Source organism: Pseudopipra pipra, chromosome 27, assembly GCF_036250125.1.
Source record: "Pseudopipra pipra isolate bDixPip1 chromosome 27, bDixPip1.hap1, whole genome shotgun sequence".
In the NCBI taxonomy this organism is placed as follows: domain Eukaryota; kingdom Metazoa; phylum Chordata; class Aves; order Passeriformes; family Pipridae; genus Pseudopipra; species Pseudopipra pipra.
The window spans coordinates 2,419,848-2,432,595 of NC_087575.1; the positions used below are offsets into that span (position 1 = coordinate 2,419,848).

The 12,748-nt window shown below is 45.2% G+C and overlaps 1 protein-coding gene across 2 annotated transcripts in view; it reads left to right on the forward strand.

The window, feature by feature from the left end:
- The window catches only part of LOC135403565 (ceramide synthase 4-like), a 42,365-nt gene that overhangs the window by 23,429 nt on the left and 6,188 nt on the right, over window positions 1-12,748 (forward strand). For both annotated transcript variants that reach the window (XM_064637704.1, XM_064637705.1), the window contains exons 4-9: window positions 4,469-4,586; window positions 6,614-6,732; window positions 8,725-8,782; window positions 10,626-10,676; window positions 11,633-11,725; window positions 12,375-12,503. In XM_064637704.1, coding sequence (XP_064493774.1) covers window positions 4,469-4,586; window positions 6,614-6,732; window positions 8,725-8,782; window positions 10,626-10,676; window positions 11,633-11,725; window positions 12,375-12,503 — 568 coding nt within the window. The remainder of the gene's footprint in view (window positions 1-4,468; window positions 4,587-6,613; window positions 6,733-8,724; window positions 8,783-10,625; window positions 10,677-11,632; window positions 11,726-12,374; window positions 12,504-12,748) is intronic.

The following is a 12,748-nucleotide window of genomic DNA, read 5'->3' on the forward strand; positions in this document are numbered from 1 at the left end:
AGAACTCCAGGCAAATACTAAGAGGCAGGAGAAGTCCAGAGGCTTTTCTGGAATCCCTCATCAGTCCCTGTGCTGGGACCAATGGTTTCATCCTCTTTGGACATTAAACCTGAGAAAGAACCTGTTTCCTCCAGCATGGATCTTCCTCCTCTTGGCACTGGCTGGCTTTTCCTCCCCTTGGAACTGTCTGGTTGAACTGGGAAAAACTGAGACAGCAGCATCCTGCCAAGAGCCAGCTTTGCTGTGGGTTAGGTGGGAAGGGGACCTGCAGGGACCAGGTGTGGCCCAGGAAAGCTGAGGAGGTTGTGGGTGCAGCCCTGGGGGAGGAGAAACAGCTCACAGGCCGTGAAGCAACTCCTCTGTGATCCAGTTTGGGCTGAGGAAAGTGGGAGAAGGTGGATTCAGTGCTGGAGAGCAGGAAGCTCGTTACAGCTGCAGTGCTGGGCTGTGCCACAGGGGTGAGGCAGGTGGTGATGTCCTGAGAAAAGAGAGGACCCAGAACTTGGGAACCTTCCCTATTCCATTGATGTTTCGAGTCTGTGCTTGTGAGTAGGAGATATGTGCTGCACCAGTAACTTGGAGCTTGATTTTAAGCACCTGTATACCTTAGCAGAACATTTCCCTGGACGTACACCTGCAAGGAGGGATGTCAGCTTCTCTTCTGGTTCTGTAATGTTCAAGACCCTTTTCCGTAAAAATCAAATTCTTGGAGTGCTATGATTCTGAATGGTTAGGAAAATGTGGAAACTGAGGTGCTTTGAGGGATAATAAGCAGTTGAAAAACAGAATTTACACAGTTTTGGATTTGTCTGATTTTGAACCTGAGCAGGGACTTTTGGATGTTGGGCAACTGAAAGCCAGTGTCAGTGAATTTGAATCCACATAGTTCCCAGATTTCACTAGAAGGGGATTTTAGTCAGAAATATTATGTCTCTTCTTAGGAAGGTGGTGATGGTATGTGGACCACGTGTTACACATTTAAAGAAAGGGACACTGTTGGTCTGCCAGGAACAGATACTTTGAACCAGAAAAAGAAAGTACACCATTTTCAAGTATTTTATTTAGAAATGTATCTCTCTGAAATTCGTTTTGCCCAGAGACTTTTGTTGTTGGTCAGTAATCTGGAGGGATCTGAAAACAGCTTCCTGGTAGGTCTAACAGGCAGGGCTTGGTGCAAAGATGAGGGGACACATTGTAGGATTTAATTGAAAACTGACCTGTCTCAGTTTGGACTGTAGCACTGCAGAACAGTCAGTTTAACTGATAGAAGCATTCTCATGTAAGCAAGAGAAGGAAGAGAGTACTCCAGGAGCACAGGGATAGTCCCCTGCCAAAGGAAAACAGGAGGCTGAAAGAAACTGTGCAGTTTAAAGAATAGAAGTTCTGGTTGCTGCTGTCACTGGTTCTGCATTTCGTAATACTAGAAGGTATTTGCACAGTGGTGCCCTTATAAATAAATAAAAAAAATAAAAATGCCCCAAAACCCTCCAAAGTTATATTATTTCTTGTGTCTCATGCTAACTCTGAAAGCCTTCTTTTGCAAGGTGGGGGAGTAGCAGTTTGTGCCCCTTTGTGATAAATCCATTTAGTTTCAGCTTCAGCAGGTTTTGCACAAGACAGTTTGGTCTGTGATTACTGAACAAAATGACTTGGTGATAACTTTGGCACGTAGAGTGTGGAGTGAGAGCTGCTCACTGATGGAGAAGTTGGCTGGTGATGAGAATCATCCCACTGGCTGCATTTGGCTCTGGAGAGGGGTGCAGTTTAGTCCTCAGGCTTTCTCCTCCTGTCTGATAAACTGTCATGATGAGACCATCCCTGCCACTGAGATGATGTATCTGTGATGTTGAAATCAGTACAAGCATCATCCTCTTAGGGTTGTGCTTGGAACAAGACTTAACTGAAAACTGAGTCAGAGCAACATGTGCAGACGTCCCTTAGGAAGAATTTCAGGCCTTGATTTCCCAATGATGTTCTTAAAAGTAGGATTGGTCCCATAATTCATGGTCCAACTCAAAACCTCAACAACAGAGTAATTGTAATTTTGGTTACACCCTGTCTTTATCAGCTGCAACTGGCTTGTTTCTGTAAGTGAGATTTTACACCACGGCCATAAGAAACCAGCAGGAAATAGAGAGAAGTCAGGGATTAAACAGAATTAAGAAATTGGTCAGGATACTTTAAGTAGTTTTTCAGTAAAATAAACTTGTTGTCAGGCTGTCTTTACACCTGACAGAAAGGTTCTCTTTGCTTTAATGTGTCTGGAAATTTTCAGACCTTTCAGTTCCCAGCGTGGCCTGATAAGGAGCTGCAATAAGGAGTAAACTGGAATATTTTTAAGAACAGAACTTGATTTCATCTTTCTCTTCAGAGGCACTTGTATTGAATGCCTGACCTCTGAAACAGAAAGATCAGACCCACTTCAAGGAACTGCTTAATACAGGAACCATGACATAGTGCAGGGCTTAAGGTAAATGTTTTCCCAGTTTCAGCATAGTTTTGGATATCATTGAAATACTGTGTCATTGTTCTTAGCACAGGACCTGCTGGTCCAGCATCACTGTTATTAAACCAATCACTTGATACTAAACAAATCATAAGATGCAATTCAAACATTTCTTGAGAGCAGTCAGAGCTAAAACCCCAGAATTCCCAGCAATGGCAATTCCTCTGCCATCCAGCAGCAGTGCCAGGGTGCTGCTAAATTTGACTGAAAAACTACCCAATGCTTACACATAGTTTTTGTGATAACCATCTATGTGTCTTGTTGCCAGCAAGCATGCTTAGCCCTGGCCCTTCTCTTGTGCTAGAAACATAATTTTCATTGGTCTTTGAATGTTCCTGTAGCCAGTGATGCCAAAGGAATTTGCCAGAGACGATGACAAAGAACAGCTGATACACAGGTGAATGGTTGGCTGTTCTAAAGAAAGCTGGAAATGAGCTGTTACACAAGTTGAGCAAAATGTGGAACCATTTAACAGCATTCCTTAGGTAGGGGGTCTGTTTATAAAATTATTTTGAATGCCTGTTAATTAAACTGAGAAGTGAGTTCTTGAAAAGAAAACTTCTGAAAGACCCTTCAGAAGGATGCTGGACCTGGAGCAGTCCCTAAGCACATGTGTATATGGAGTATGAGCTGTATGGCTAGCACAGATCACAGCCATAAGTACATCCCATACTCTTTTTGAGTGGAACACCTTTAAACACCTCCATAGTGAAGTGGCTTCCGCAGCTTTCTTTATGCAAAGTAAAAAAAAAAAAAAGAATAAAAAAAGAAATCGTGTTCAGTGTGCAAGTCATTAGGGATAACTGAGCAGAGGACTTGCCTGGGCAGCAGGAGGGACCAGGCAGAGCTGGTGTGGGCTCAGCACTCGCTGCCTCTGCACAGGGCTCATCAGCTTGAACCCCCCTCAGCACCAGTTTGCAGTCAAAAACCCAGTAACCCTCCAGGGAAGCAGTTACACCTTGAGCAAAAAACCTGAACTCCAGAATACAGAGATAAGGCTTTCCAGAGGTTTTGCACATTTAGCAACAGAGCTGAGAAGTGATCCTGGCAGCCTGTGTGCTCTTCCTTCCGAGGAGACCCAACTGCATGCCAGTGGCAGTGTGTAAAAGGGAGCAATTAATAAGAACAGCTAATTCTCCAGAAATTCAAGTAAAACGGAGTTAATTTGGGTCTTTTTTTTTTAAATGTTGTTTGCCAAGTTTCTTGTTTGTGCAGTATCCATGCAGGACCTCCCTTCACACCTTGGATGATGCTGATTCCTGCTGCTGAGGCAGACAAGAGTGTTGGTAGAGTTGAATTGTTGAGCACAGCAGTTCTGTGAGCAGCTTTGTTACCCTGGGTGACTTTTTTCTGTTTATGCAGATTTTTTTCTTTGTGTTGCTTCACCATGGAAGACTGAAGATGCACAGTTAGCACAAACATCCATTTCTAGTTGCCATGTCCTTATTTTGCAGCTTGACTTACATTAGGGAACATGGAGGTAAGTTACTCCAGTAAAGACCAAGTGGCCTCCTGTTTCAGCAGGACATTTCCTCTGTGTTGACACTACACCTCTGATAGCACATCCTGAGCCAATCCCTTAGTTCAGGTGGATGCCATGTATGTTGCATGTTCTACACCAAGCATGGAGCAACATTTAGGCCTTATCATCACTCTGGTTCTCCCCATCAGCTGCAGGAGAGCCAGAGACCCACAGCAGGGGATTCAGAACTTGACAAAGCAGGATACAGCATTTGCTGACCTTGTGTAATTTTGGATATTACAGTACAGAACTCAGAGCACTAGGATAAAAGTCCTGCTGTTTCTGCTGTAAGTTTGCCTTTTTACCTGCTTGACATGACACCCATGTTTAGATCCACAGGTGGGAGGCAGCCCTTATGTGCTGCCTCACGTTTGAACAGCGCTGCAGTATCAAAAATCACTGTTCTATTTTTGGCTGAACCTTCATCTTTTCTCTTGCAGAGCCATAGCCCTGCCCCTCAGTACCAAACTGGGCGTGAGAGACAAGCAGAGACCAAAAGCTCAGCCCAACCCCGTGCTGGAAACGTTCTACAGTACGCGCTGCAAGAACCCTGAAGAGGTGAGTCCCTTCTTCCTGTGCTTTCCTGGAGATTTGGTGTCTTTAGCCAAACAAAATCTCCCATTTGGAATCCTGGAGTTTGGTAATGCCATTCATATTTGGAAGCTCAGCAAAGCAGCAGGAATGACTGTAGCACTGGCTGGCTGAGAGCAGCCAGGGTCCTTCTGCAGTGCCAGCAGTTCTCAGCTCTGTTTCTGAACACCTGGGAGGAAACTGTTCTCCCAAAGGAGATAATGCAGCTCCAGTTCCCTCTCGTGTTTACCTTACACACAGCACAAACTGTAACACAGGGGCCTCTGCCTGAATATCAGTGACCTGTCTTGCTCTGAGGGGTGACCAGGTTGCCCAGAAGAGGTGGTGCAGTTTCTATCCTTGGGAAAGCTCAAAGCTGTCTGGACATGGTCCTGGGAGCCTGGTTCTGTTTGAGCAGGGCCCATTGGACCGGGTGGCCTCCAGGATCCCTTCCAACCCCAGCCATTCTGTGATGGCTTCTTTTCAGGTATTAGAAAATCCTATAAAAAACTAGTCATATCAGCTGCCTCGAGCTGACTCCCACATTAGTAGTCCTTGCAGCCCAGCAGGTGTGTGTGGCTTGATGTCCTAGTCCTGGGCTGGGTCATTCTGTTGCTGTGCAGTCTGTGAGTTTGAGATTGGCCTTTTCAGGAAGCCAAAGTCTTGGTCATCATCAGAGAGATTGTGAGGAGCATCAGAAGCCTACGAACACAACTAGTAGGGTAGTTTTCCCCTGAAGGCTAAGAGGAGTGGTCTTGAAGAAGTTGGCAAGATAATCCAGAGTTATAATGCCTGCTGCTGAGGGAAAAAACCACTGGGATTGTGAATGTTCAGGCAATATTAGGATTTAATCTTGTTGGTGAAGTCCCCTGTGGTAGGGAAAGGCCTGGCTTTGCCAGCAGGTTTACCCACAGCTCTCCCTGCAGCCACATTGCACTGAAGCTGTACTTTTATCCCAGAAAATCTGTGACACTGGAACATGTCCTCACCACAAGACACCGACAGCAGTGAGAAGTGGAGCAGGGCTAGTGCTGCTCCCTGGCAGCTGCTCTCTGCTCACCAGGTACACCCCAGCCAGCCTGCTGGCTTCCTCCCTCTCCCATGAGCTCTCAAACACTTGCTTAGAGGCAGATTTTTACTTGTAAAATTTTGCAGTTCTCGCCTGCCTTCCCTGGGAGGAATTCCACGTGGTGGAGTAGCTGGAGAATATAAATTAGCATCTCCATTTGTCTCCACCACCAGAACACAAGTCACTTAAGTAAGAGTCAAAAGCAGAACATCTGAAAATTTGCAATGAACATATTTTTGTACAACATGCTCACGCTGTATAAGTCACTCTCACATGATACCATAATGTAAAGGCATTCCATGAAAAATGATTGCTTTACTTAAAAAATAAGGTTATCCATGATGACACCTCCAAATAGGAATATAAAACATGACAAACTTTTTTTGCATCACATCCCAAACTCTTAAGAGCCCTAGGACAAGAAGGAAGGTAATTGCAGGATTTCTGTGGGTAATTTATTGAAAAATTATCCCTAACAGGTTTACCACAACAGGAGAATATCCAGTAGGAAAATGGCATTGCTTCTGTTCATGGCATCCATGCCTCAGAATGCTGAGAGGCATGGCAAGATTTGATGCAGAACTTTAAAATATTATCTAAGCTCCAGTGAGTCTTTCTTGGAGTGACAGATTTAAGGGACTTGGTCCTTGAAGACAAGGTGAGGAAGCCATTTGACAGCAAACTCACATGAGGAGACAAGACCAGTTTGAAAGTTGAAACTGGGGAAGTTCACATTAAAAACTGAGAAGTTTCAATGTTTAGCATTGATAACCAGTTGCTTAAAGGGGAACAGAAGGATTTTCTGCTGTCTGAGGTTTTTACACAAAAGATGCCTTAGCCTGAACAGATTTGGGCTTGCTGGGAGCCCCCAGCTGGGCTCTGTGGTGGATCAGAGGAGATATTGCCCCACCTGACCTTTGAACCTGGGTCTGAACCTGTTTTCCAGGGTGAGCTGATCCGTTTGTCCAAGCAGTGTGACCTGCCAGTGAGGAAGGTGGAGAGGTGGTTCCGGCGCCGGAGGAACATGGACCGGCCCAGCCTGTCCAAGAAGTTCTGCGAGGCCTGGTGAGCAGGAGCACGAGCCACCAGCAGCAGGTTTTCACCAGAGCTGAGCTGTGGCAGCTCAGACAGCTCACTGCCTCCCACCCTGCCCTCCATCCCTGTGCAGAGATCCCAGCTCTCTGCTGCCCTCCATCCCTGAGCTGAGAGCATCCCAGCTCTTCCCTGACCCACTTGGCTCTTCTGCAACTCTGCTGCTTCTCTGTTCCTGAAACGTTGCTTGCTTTTCCTCATTATTTTCAGTCCCAACTCTCCTTTTACTGCTGTCTCACCTTTATTCCTTACCAGGCCCCTGTTTCTGACTTTGTCAGACTGGCATTTTGCTCTGAAACACAATCGTACCTGAAAAACTCTCTTGTGTTGGCATCTGCTGCTGTTTCAGTACCTACGAAAAATTCAGCCTTTCTTTTGCCTTTTCCATGGCTTCCCTTTGCCTCTCTGCGAGCTGATTCCTTCTGCTGCATCTTTTCTGCAACTATTTTGCACACTTGCTTTCAAAACCCACTGGCAGTGGGCTGGGTTGGATTCTGCTGTCACTTGACTTCAGCACCCTGAAAGTCACAAACCAACACCCTTCCCCAGGGGCAGAAAAAGGGGCCTGGGTGAAAGCTTGTGTTTTGCAAAGGGCAAAAGTTGCCTTGAAAACAGCTGTGTGGAAACCCACAGCTTGTTGTGTGGAGGCACAAAATAAATCTCCCATCAGCCAGATCTGTGAATGTCAGTCCTGGCTCAGCTTTCCACGGAAAAGGAGAATTCTTCTCAGCTTGGTTGGAATGCTTGACTTATGAGTGGCTGCTCTGCTATTTGTGTCAGGAAGTGGGTTCTCCCAGGAAAGCCATAAAGATGAAATAAGTCAGCAAATACCTGGAGTGCTATTCATCTATCTAAAAATGTGTATCCACAGGGATACAACTTTGAGCTCATCACCTCGTGCTCCGTTTAGCCCTCCACCTCTAATTCAAAACCCCTGCCTAAAAAACCTAATTGAAATAAAGGAAAAGGATGTGTATTGTTTATTTATAATATTCCAGGTAGTTGCAGTTAGAAATATTTACAGAAACTGCAGATAAGGAGTAGTAAAGCAAGGATGCTTATTCTGCCTCAATCCAGGTGAAATCTCAGCTCTCTCTGCACTGGATAACTTGTAGTAAATAATAACAATAAATAGTAAACAGTAAATCCTTTTCTGCCTCAGCTCACTGAGGCTGGTGTCCTTCCACCTGCCCTCTGTCACCATGTGCAGTCTGTAGACAGAATATGTCTCTGATGTGACACAGGAGCTTTGCAGAGATTATTTTTGTATTGGAGCTCCTGGGGGGTTTCATTGACAGGTGGAGTCACTCTCTCAAAATGCAATTACATCTGAATTGTTGTGGAGATTTTTTGGAAATTACAGGACTGGTTTAGACAGTTTTATTCCTTTGAATATTTCCTGTGTTTAGTTTATTAATAACTTGTTTATTCTGTTGGGGTGAAATTCCTGTCATTCCTTTACTGCATGTGTGTACATTCAGAGTGACCTGCCTCTGTCCACTGCACTTGGCAAACAGTTCACATGTACTTCTGTGTGGGTTTAATGGTGGTAAATCTTTACCAGCTCCTGACCCAGGCCAAACACGGCAGTAATTAGTTGCTTTACATGATAATGAGTTTAGCATGCCTGATCTCCAAAGGCCTAGGAGAGAGGTTGGCATTGTTTGACTTTTACAAACGCATCTGCCAGCGCTGGGAAGCTTTGGGATTATTCTCTGAGTGATTTCAGTCAGTGAGATTCTTGTGTCTTCTGACATCTCTAGGGTAAGGAAGGCAATTGTGAAGTCTGTGGAACGTGCTGGGAACATGCAAAGAGCTGCTCCTGTTCTGGGCAAACCCTGAGTACATTAATGTGTGTCTTTGTCTTAACAGTGTCATTCTCTGAAAGAGCGTGAGGGTGCACAGCCTTGCAGCTTGAGGGTCAATGAGTGGGATTCTAACACACTTTGTTTTGTTTGTTTGTAGCTGGAGGTTTACGTTTTACATCATTTCTTTCTTCACCGGACTTGCTGTCCTGTATGATGTGAGTACACAAGCACCCACCTGCTGTTCTACCCAGCCAGTGCCTGCAAGAATGGCAGAGTTTGTTGTCAAACATGTCTTTTCAGACCTTCTTCTAGAGGTTTTCCACCCAGGTCAGTGTCTATCCCCTGCATAGCACACTTAGGAGACCACAGACATACTGCACCCTGCTTATTATAGGAACTCCAGCTCAGAACCAAGATGTTTCCTCTTCTTCTGGCAAAACAGAAGAAAATTGGGATTGTGTAAAAGTACATTTCTGTGGGGTGAGAGATGGAACACATCATGGAAGCTGCAGATATGTATTGTATCCAATACCTGTTGAAGGTAAAAAACTCAAGCTTCCTCGGGACCATGGACTGCAATTTAGTAATTTTATTTGTTAATTTTCTTTTCCTTACCCGAGGTGTGATTGGTTCAAGTTCATGGCTCTGCCTTTTCTCTGATTTGATAAATAATGAGTTCTCTTGATGCAAATAGAACTGCCTCACTAGGCAGAAGAGGTAACAGAAGCCATGGGTGTGCTCTAATCCCTGAGTTGTAGGCACTGAGCTGGGACTGGGGGCACTGGCCATCCTCTGCCCATATTTTAAAGGTTCCCCTGACTCTTTTGCTGAATCTGGTTCCCTAAGTGAGCTTTCCAGAGTCTTCTGGTACTGTCTGAAGGGTTAAGTGATGGAAAATGTGAGGTCCCAAGGCAGCAGGCACAGACTGTCCTTGTAACCTCGTTATTGTAACAAGACTTTTGAACTTACACAGACTATCAAGTCAGGATTTAAGGTACTCCAGGTGTATGAGGGTTATAGGATGAGCTAGCAGAGGAGTGAGGGTATCTGAATTCCAGAAGGCTGTTCTTTGAGGCCAGGTATTAAAGTGTGGTGGCCTGCTTGGCATTGTACAAGAGCCCTGTGGCAACAAGGGGCAAAATCAGGTTCTTCTGCATGTCATCTGACCTTTCTGTGGATGAAATGTAATTTTCACTTTTTGTGAAACTCTTGGCTTTATTCAATACACATCTTCCAGTTTTCACAGAAAAAGGGAGAAATCTATCCTGCAGACAGCACCTCTAGATCCTGTAGCAAATAGGATGTTATTCTATTACCTAAATTGTGCCAAAATGACTACATTAAAAAGGACAAACAACTAACATGACAGGGCATATATGCATGTGAGATTTCATGACTTTCACGTGTTCACTTTGAAACCTGGGCAGCGTTTTAACATGCATTTGTTTTTGTGAAACATCCTTCTTTATTTGGAAGTAAGCAGATGTTTCAATTCTGTATTAGTAGCTTTAGACTGACAACAAAAACCTCTGCCCACGAGTCAGTGAAAGGAAAGTTCTCTTCCATAGGCCACCAGAAAACAGCTGTAGAGGAGTGATGAAACTCAGAGATCTGGGGTTCTTTTCTAGCTTAGGGAACACAGTATGCCATAGTTGTTTCATGGTTTTTATTTTGTCCTCTCTGGCTCTCTATCACATATCTCTCCTGGTTCTGTACGTGTAAGAATCTTTTAAAATACTCAAAACTTCACCACCACAACCTCAAACTTGTAGAAGACTGCAACAAGCTGGTAGAAATCTTCCCTGAGCTATTTGATTTGAAACTGGGCTAAACAACACGTGAGATTTCAGCACAATAGCCACAATTTGGAAATGTTACAAGCAGCTGCAAGTCCTTGTTGTGGAAATCTCTTGGCAACAGAATTCCAGACAGTGTGACCAGCTCTGCCTGTAATAAAAGACAACAAAGTCTGTAGTAGTAACAAACTAAAGGAGTTAGACAGTTGATAAGAAAAGGATTTCTCTATATTCTCACATTCACATTGCATTTTCATTGCAGAAACCTTGGCTTTGGGACCATAGGGAGTGCTGGACAGGGTATCCACAACAGGTGAGTCACAGGAGGGAAAATTGCTGCTATAAATCTTGTATTGTGTTTCAGTATCCTTTGAAAATCAGATTATATTAGTGACAAAAAGAGGACACCGAATTAAATTCAAACTTACGAGCCCTAAGAATTCAAACCCTCATCTAGGGGAGAATATCTTTGTACCTGGTGTCATCTAAACACAAGAGAGGATGAGTCAGCAGAGCAGGAGGAGGCTGCAGAAATAAAGGGAGAGTTCTGACCAGCTGAGCCAAGAAGCAGTAAATTGGGAATGTTGCAGCGTTATTTAGTTTGCAGAAGAGGCTGAGGCCTGAGGAGAGAAATAAAGACTTCAGTGGAGGTCTGCAGAGCAGAGGATGTGCTCTGCATGTGGTGTGCTCCAGCTGTGCTGAGGAGTCATGTCCACAGTGCTCCCAGGGGAGTTTGTTTCCCAGTGGAAATACAGGAGCAATACAGCATCATTCCCACTGAGGGCAGAAGATGCTCTCTTACAGTTTGACAATGTATATATTGATTTTTTTTGACAACAGCACTGCGAGAAGCTGTCTGGCGAGTTGGGAAGTGTTACATCTCTTACCAGCCCAGACCAAAACACCCTCTGGGTGTTCTGCAAAGTGCCAGCTAGGCTGAAAGTAGCTTTTAAAGCTCTGTGCTGGCTGCTCGGGAATCTGAACAGTGCTGAAAAAATCCTAAAAGTGTTCAGGATCTGCCTGGTGGTTCCCCAAATATTCAACGTGGTGTGGTGAAGTGAAATTTCCCCTGCTATTTGATTTCACATTGGCATAGATGACATTTAATAAATGACCACATGGTTCAGTTCAAGTATTTCCCCCTGTAGCTGCAAGAACCACCTTTGTTGGTTTGGTTGTCTGAATCTTTTGCCTCAAAAGGAGTTTTCACTTCCAGCCCTTGCACTACTGTATCTGATGGATACTTCCCTGTCTCTCCCTCCCTCACAGCCTCTCCAGCCCTCTCTGTTCTGGTACTACATGCTGGAGCTCTCCTTCTACTGGTCGCTGGTCTTCACCCTGCCCTTCGACGTGAAGAGGAAGGTGAGGGGCAGTCTCAGGGGAGTCAAGAACAAAGAGGAACACAACCTGAATGCTCAGGACAGTGATCTCCAAGAGCATCTCTACACTGTGTGTATAGTGCTAGTCTGAGGTTTTGTGTGACTCTGTCCTTGCTCATTGACAGGAATTTCCATTCCCAGTCACTGTCTTCCTGCTCCTCTGGGAAGTGGAGAACACAAACCCTGACATAGAAAGTTGTAAACTACTGCAGAGTTCTCAATCCAAACCTAAAATCCAAATGTAAAAATTTGGCTTCTGTGACTCTTCTAGGCTGCACTGATCACAGAGACAGAAAAAGAGCTAGTTCTCTGCCAGTTAAGCTGCTTGTGTTCCAGGTGCCAGTGCCCCAACAGACTGCAGGGCACAGCATCAGACCATTGCTGGTGGAGAGAGAGGATGTTCTTTGTTGCAAGATCCTCAGTTTACACCATAAACTCTTCATTCTTGGGTCTCTTGGTTGCCTACATTTCTAGAATGTGTTTGGTAAAAGAATTACATGGGTAACACCCGCAGTGGGAGGTTTCTTAGTCACGGGGTAGAGAGGTATCATTGCTCCCTGTAGGAGGCATGCTTGGACCTGGGCAGGAGGTGCATTATGAAATTTATTCTCTGCTGTTCCCTTTCTCACCAGGATTTCAAGGAGCAGATAGTCCATCATGCTGCAACCATCTTCCTGATCAGCTTCTCATACTGTGGCAATTACATCCGCATCGGGACGCTGGTGCTGGTGATTCACGATGCCTCTGATTGCTTCCTAGAGGTGAGCCCCACAACCTCCCTGCCAGGCAAAGCCCAGTTAGCAGTGGTGCTCTCCAGCCTGAGGGTGTCCCTTCATCTATCACAAGCACTGGGGTGTTCCACAGATCCCTCGTGCTGATCTGCTGGCCCGGCCGAGGGTGCCCTGCAGAGAGCTGGGCAGGGCCGTGGTTACCCGCAGGCAGGTTGTGCTGTGCCTGTGTCATTAGCCTCCTGGAGCGTGTGCAGATGCTGTTTTATCGTTCTTTC